The 7412-nt window shown below is 32.2% G+C and overlaps 1 protein-coding gene across 1 annotated transcript; it reads left to right on the top strand.

The window, feature by feature from the left end:
• The first annotated feature begins 3370 nt into the window (after nucleotides 1-3370).
• LOC114163236 (CO(2)-response secreted protease-like) lies at nucleotides 3371-7404 on the top strand. Its single transcript, XM_028047416.1, has 9 exons — nucleotides 3371-3635; nucleotides 3718-3974; nucleotides 4080-4191; nucleotides 4468-4981; nucleotides 5431-5531; nucleotides 5926-6150; nucleotides 6239-6353; nucleotides 6438-6648; nucleotides 6804-7404. The coding sequence occupies exons 1-9, from the start codon at nucleotides 3436-3438 to the stop codon at nucleotides 7355-7357; spliced, it is 2289 nt and encodes a 762-aa protein (XP_027903217.1). The 5' UTR covers nucleotides 3371-3435; the 3' UTR covers nucleotides 7358-7404.
• Nucleotides 7405-7412: the final 8 nt, after the last annotated feature.

Raw genomic sequence — 7412 nt, 5'->3', positions numbered from 1 at the left:
TATGCTTCAGTATTCATTATTTAGCATTCATTTGCCTTCTACTTTATACTTAAGGTTATATTTCAAACTTTTTTTTTTTTTAATTTTGATTGACGTTGATTATTAGGTTCAATGAGTTGAATACGTTAAAGTTTTCTCTATAAGAATGAATTTGTGAATTTACTCTGATGATTCCATTTAGAGAATTCTTACACAGCGGAAACTAGAATCGAAGTTTTAGGTTTATTATTTGTTTTGCTTTGAGAAGTTGAATTAGCATCTTCATCTATCGTTCTTAGTTTAAATTGGTAAAATATTGATTGCAACGGTACTTCTTAATCAAATCTCAAATAGTTTTAAAATTTAAAGCAGTTGGAAATATGAAGTTGTGGTTTTAGAATTATTTGATTTTAGCAAAGAACAATTTATGGAATGAATAAAATTTATTAATAAAGATGTATGCAAGTTTAGTTCTCAAAATATATATTCCATTATAATGTGTATAGGTAGATTTGAAATCCGAATTAACATATATATATATATATATATATATATATATATATATATATTTATTTATTTATTTATTTATATGTCTAAGCACTCATTCAAACAATTCGTGAACAATTATTTTCCAAACAATTAAAGTGGTTCAAGTGATAAGTCTAATTGTTCGAATAACAAAATACAACACCTAAACAATATAATAAAAATACTTTATTCAAATGATGTTTTTATATTTATACTTAGTGACTTTGAAATATTTGCTAAATCTTATTATTATTATTATTATTATTATTATTATTAATTATTATTAATTATTATTAATTATTATTATTATTATTATTTATAATTGGATCCTTAAATGATGTTTTGTCTTTATGCTAAAAATAATAAAGTGTTGATTAATTGAAATTGAGATAATGAATGGTGTGATTCCCGTGCTTTTGTTTTCTTTAAGAGGCTATTATAAGCTTTGGCTTTTCTTATGAATAAAGTAAATCCTCTGTATTTGGTTTTATGGAAAATTATCCTACCTATTATGGCTATTTATTAATAATTAATTCACTGCCATTTTTATTTATTGAATTGAGTTTGGTTAGTTGGATCAAATTTAAAAAGAAAATTAAGAAAAAAATATATAATTTCTTGAGTATTACATTAATTAAAAAATAATAATACAAGTTTTATAAAATTAATTTAATACATAACAAAAGAACACAATTTATTTATAATATAAATATGAAAATATATTTGTGTCATGAATGAGATGAATTTAATTAACTGGATTATCTGATCCGACTCTATGAACGCACTACACTTACATTATAAAACCATCTATATATTTCTGATTTAGTCTCTTAATTTTGTACAATAACGGTTCAACCAAAAGATTATATTAAAATTTTGATAGTCTAATTTAAAATATTGACTTATTTTTCCTTTTTCTGCAAATAAATAAATAATGCATATATTCTTGGTCTTGTTATTCCACCATATCAAACTCTTCAAAATATCCCACAATAAGCTTATTAAACAAATGGGTCACCAATCTTTATTACTTTTACGATGGAATTCTCTTAACACATACACTTGAAACATTGACTCGGCAACGCCATTGATATTTCACACTGAACTCATTTGGGACATTTTATTCTCTATTAATTAATTGATTAATCAATCAGCTGGAACAATAACACCAGAGTCATGTATAGTTCTGATTAATTTTTATAGCAGAAAAAAAAAATGAAAATATGCATGTGAATGCAGCATTTGAAGATTTGAGATTGAGAAACCAAACTAATAACACCTTCAAATTCTCTTAAGGAAAAAATGAATATCTGTAATATGTCTAATGCGACAACAATTTCAGCAGAAAGAAGAAACAATTCGCCGCGTAATTATTAATTCCCAATTTTATTCTCTCTTTCATCCCCTTGTCTAAACACTGCCAGTTTAATTTCTATATATTATTGATATAAGATTTTATGCCGTTAATTTCTCAAAAGTTATTTTAAGAATAAATCTTAAGTCATTATATAAGAGTTAATTATTGAAGGAAGGTTGTAAACATCCATAACATTCCATCTTTCAACTCTCTTTTCTACAAACTATATCTAATCTATTTGCATCATCACTTAGACCTATTTGTAATCATTAATATTAAGTTTAAATATATTTTGGATAAATATTACTATGTTACATCTGTTTTTTATCTTTGCGGGTACTCAATTATTCAAGTGATATACTTTTATTCATTTTGAAATAATATTTTTTAAAGCTGTATTTTTATTAAAAATAATTATAATTTACGTGTTTATACATGATTTTTCATATATATCAAAATTGATTATTCTATAACATGCCAGTAGAAAGTTTATCTCTGAAGAATTACTAGTTATTATATATCTAAATTATCTATAATATTAAAATTAAGTATTATTCTTTTTTTCCTTTTTCTTTACATTATTTAAACTTAATGTAAAATAATTTTACTTATAATATATTAATATATTTTGTAACTAATCAGTATTTACTCACAATATCTATACATATAAATATAAAATAATATTTATTTGTAATTATTTTTATTTTAATGATACTTTATAAATATATTAGTTATTATTATTATCTAAATCAAATTGAAAAATATATGTATTTTTTAAAATTTAAGCTCTCAACTGGAATTCAGGTAACTAATATCAGCTTTATCTTTGAAAACAATTATAAAAAATGTTTTTGTAAAGTGTGGAGATTAATAACCACAATAACTTTGAATAATTTATTTTATAATTTTGAAAAGTACTATAATAACTTCTAATTGAAAAATAAATAAATAAAATACGGAAACCAAAATTGATAAATCCCCGGGACAGTAATGCTATGATAGCAAAGATGAAAGGGATAGTGTGGAAGGTATGAATGCAACCATGTAAGTTAAGGAATCTTTTTCGCTCAGATGAATCACATGGCGACATGGTTGGGTTATCTACCGTGTTCATTGGGTAACCATATTTATTCATTATAAAATCCACAGAAGGGACACTTAATTTCGAAAAGAGTTGTAACTAGCGCGGTAGATTACCTTAATTCCTTCTTTATAATGAAATCTTGTCATATGGCATCACATGTTACTAACTGCATGCTACCACCAGTTTTGGAATATTAAGGTGGTTGGCACCAACACCAAAATTTTCCTCTATCAAACACTTTGCATGGACTGAGTGCTTAACGGGTAATTGCAATGCGCGTAAGGAATAAGCACACGATCATGCTACCATCGCACATTCTACTTTTTCTTCAACAGTAAATCGCAATCGCTGCTGATCAATGCTGACACAAACTCAGCACCCAATGAACTAGACCCAAGGCATTATATATATACCACGCGAGGGTGATGCAAAAGCACACCACTGAGTGCAACAACGTATGTGTTCAGAGAACACCAACTGATAAAACATGGAAAAGAACACACTTCTGTTGCATTTGTTCTGCATTCTGTTGCTGTGTTTTGGAGCGTCAAGGTCATCGGCAAGGAAAGTTAATAACCATGGTACCAACTCTAAACAGGTTTACATCGTCTATATGGGAGCTGCGGATTCAACAAATGCTTCTCTTCGGAATGACCATGCTCAGATTCTTAATTCGGTGCTGAAGAGGTACCTTAATTAATTATGTGGGCAACAAGTATTTGATTAATTTTATGATATGTTTCATATATTTAACTTAATGCGAATGAAGGGATGAGAATGCTCTGGTACGAAACTACAAGCATGGTTTCTCAGGGTTCGCAGCTCGTTTATCAAAAGAGGAGGCAGATTCAATCGCTCAGAAACCTGGTGTTGTGTCTGTTTTCCCTGACCCCATTCTGAAGCTCCACACAACTCGTTCCTGGGATTTTCTCACACACCAAACTCGTGTCAAAGTGGACACCAAACCAAACACGCTCTCCGGTTTTTCTTCTTCCTCAGACGTTATCCTTGGCGTCATAGACACAGGTTAGAACAACTAATAACAAATGATATGAAAATATAAGTACATGTTATTGTCCTGTATATGTATTTGTTAAATCATTTAATTAATAAGCTAGAGGGAATTTTCAGGGATATGGCCAGAGGATGCGAGTTTTAACGACGAGGGAATGGGTCCGATTCCGCCCCGTTGGAAAGGCACGTGCGTGACAACGCGTGACTTCAATTCCTCCAATTGTAACAGGTAGTATTAGTATACTGAAATCTCAGTCACACCATAAATTATGGTCATGAAATGAAATTGCACCTGTTATAAAAGTCACGTATTTAAATTTTAAAATTTATATAAATAAATGAAAAAACGAGTCATTGGATATGATGTTACACCGTCACCTGATAATTCTAGGAGACACACACGAGTCCACCATAAAGATTGGAAATGAAAATAAATAAAGTCAGATTTTGGTGTTATTACCAGAAAAACGATTTAGCTTTGTTTTCATTTTGGTTATTTGATTAGGAAGCTAATCGGGGCGAGGTATTATACTGATGATGAGGAGGGCGAGGGGTCCCACACGCCAAGGGATTATGATGGCCATGGGACCCACGTGGCGTCGACGGCGGTGGGTTCCGTCGTGAGAAACGTGTCGTTCTATGATCTGGCGGCGGGGGACGCAAAGGGTGGGTCCCCAGAATCTAGGTTGGCGATTTACAAAGCGTGTTTTGGCGGGGGATGTCGTGGGGAGGCCATTTTGGCGGCGTTTGACGATGCCATTGCCGACGGAGTGGATGTGCTGTCGCTGTCGCTGGGTCCGTCCCCCGGGAGCCAAAAAGAATTGCTTGACGATCCCGTTTCCATCGGCGCATTCCACGCCGTGGAGCGCGGCATTCTGGTGGTCTGCGCCGCCGGCAATTCGGGACCGGAATCGTATACGGTTGTGAACGACGCGCCTTGGATTTTTACGGTTGCAGCTTCTACCATCGACCGGGATTTCGAGTCCGACCTCGTTTTGGGTGATAACAGGACCATCAAGGTACGTTTTTCTTTCAACTTCATATCCTTCTCCTCGTTCTTCAACTGCACCTATAAAATAAATGAAAAAAATTATTAAGATAATGAAAGTTAAACTTTTTTTTTTCTGCATTAAAATTAGGTGATAATACAAAGATCACATTTTCTACTTTACACTTAGTAAACAAAAGTACACTTTCATTTTAAAATATAAAATAAGCGAGATGAATAAGTAGAAAAAGTAAAAATATATAGTTTTTTCAGTAAATGTTAAGAAAATGTATGTTTATAATTCATTTTAAAATCACGTGAAATATTCAATACATCATAGGCGTTTATAATGACTTAAAAAATCACCATTAGATATTTTTTATAAAAAATTTGAACTTTTATTTTTCTTGTTAGTATTTTGGATTAGTTGGGTGAAACTAATATAATTTTTGTTCGCGATTGATGATTATTAATCTTTAGGGTAGAGCTATAAACTTCTCTAATCTCAAAAGTTCTCCCGAGTATTCAATCATATCTGGTGAGCTTGCCAAGACAAAGAAAAGCACCGTAGCTGATGCCAGGTACGTACAGATGAAATACATAAGCAATGCCAATGGAATTTTTATATTTCTATAGATACATATTTTAGATAATTTAGTGAAATGGATTTTCTTATAAATCTTTGTTTTTTTAATTTAAAGAAACCGTGATTTAAAATAGGACTTGTCTTTCATTTTTACTGCTTCCATCAACTAAAGATTAAACTGAAATTATCTTCTAAAATGAGACTCCACTTTCTAAGTTTCTTAAACATTATGCCTCAAACGTAAAAGTAGTCAAATGCTCATAACTTATAAACTCCGAAACAATCGAGGTTCGGAATTCGACAACCTAAAAAAAGTGTATTTTGATCAGGTATATTTAAGATTCAAAACCACTCACACCGAACAAAAATAAATCATTTGTTACATGCAGAGAATGTGAGTCAGGTTCATTAGATGGAGAAAAAGTGAAAGGGAAAATAGTGGTTTGTGTTGGCCCCAGTGGCGACAGTTCGGAAATTAAGAAGTTGGGAGGAAAAGGTCTGGTTTTGATTACCGATGTATATGGGTCAATCGCAGAGAATTTCGGTGACTTCCCAGTAACAGTGATTTATCCAAAATATGGCGTCTCAATCCTCAACTATATCACATCAACCAGGTAAGAATCATAAGCAAACACTGTTGCTCAATTTTACAATTTGCTTTTATCACAGATTAGTTTAATTGTTTATCCTTACAATGCGAAGCAACCCACTGGGAACAATACTAAGCACAAAAACAGTTCTTGATTATAAGCCTGCTCCAATGGTGCCAAGCTTTTCATCAAGAGGACCTTCGACGCTTTCGAGCAATATTCTCAAGGTATATATGATTTGATGATAGGATTCACATATCATGAGGCTCAATGCTTAAACAGTGAACAAAACTTTTCTTCTTTCTCTGCAGCCTGATATTTTAGCACCAGGAGCAAACATTTTCGCTGCATGGAGTAAAAAAGCCATAGTGGGTGTTCCGAAAGGAAGAAAGCCATCACTGTACAACATTATCTCAGGGACTTCCATGGCCACTCCACATGTTTCAGGGCTTGCATGCAGTGTTAAAACACACAACCCCACTTTGAGTCCCTCTGCAATCAAATCTGCCATAATGACTTCAGGTCACCCATTTCATGAATATATATATATATATATATATATATATATATATATATATATATATATATAAACAGCAGATTACATTCAATTTCCTGTGATTTCTTAAGGGTAACAATAACTCATAATGTATAATTTTCATCGTTCTATGCATATGCAGCAATTCAAAACGACAACCTCAAGATGCCCATAAGAAATGATTCGGAAGAGTTAGCCACACCTTATGACTATGGGGCAGGGGGAATAACAACATCTGAGTCGTTAAAACCAGGGCTGGTTTACGAAACTGACACCGTTGACTACTTGAACTTTTTGTGTTACGCTGGATTTAACATAAGCGAGATTAAGATCATCTCCAGATCTGCCTCTAAGAATTTCAGTTGCCCTGAGGATTCCAGTTTTGATCTCATCTCCAACATCAACTACCCTTCCATTGCAGTGAACATCACTGGCAAAGGAAATGTGAGTGTGACTAGAACTGTCACAAATGTTGGTGAAGAAGATGAAACAGTGTACTCTCTCACTGTGGACGCTCCGAGTAATGTAAAAGTCACAGTAACTCCAGATAAACTCCAATTTACAAAGAGTAGTAAAAAACTAAGCTACGAGGTTATTTTCTCAGCTTCGAAATCCTTAGAGAACGATTTGTTTGGATCCGTTACTTGGACCAACGACAAATATGCAGTTCGAATTCCTTTTGTATTGACAAAATAGTAAAACAAAAACAGGGATGAATAAATGCAATCTAAGTTCTTCATGAATGATGCCT

Source organism: Vigna unguiculata, chromosome 9, assembly GCF_004118075.2.
Source record: "Vigna unguiculata cultivar IT97K-499-35 chromosome 9, ASM411807v1, whole genome shotgun sequence".
Classification (NCBI taxonomy): Eukaryota; Viridiplantae; Streptophyta; class Magnoliopsida; order Fabales; family Fabaceae; genus Vigna; species Vigna unguiculata.
This window is presented reverse-complemented; position numbering and strand designations above follow the sequence as displayed.

What these genes read in the sequence shown, in the direction of transcription:
- LOC114163236 (XM_028047416.1), top strand. Translation starts at nt 3,436, where the DNA reads ATGGAAAAGAACACACTTCTGTTGCATTTGTTCTGCATTCTGTTGCTG. An exon ending in AATTCCTCCAATTGTAACAG is followed by an intron (nt 4,192 to 4,467) that starts GTAGTATTAGTA and finishes TTATTTGATTAG; the next exon opens with GAAGCTAATCGGGGCGAGGT. An exon ending in ATCTGCCATAATGACTTCAG is followed by an intron (nt 6,649 to 6,803) that starts GTCACCCATTTC and finishes ATGCATATGCAG; the next exon opens with CAATTCAAAACGACAACCTC.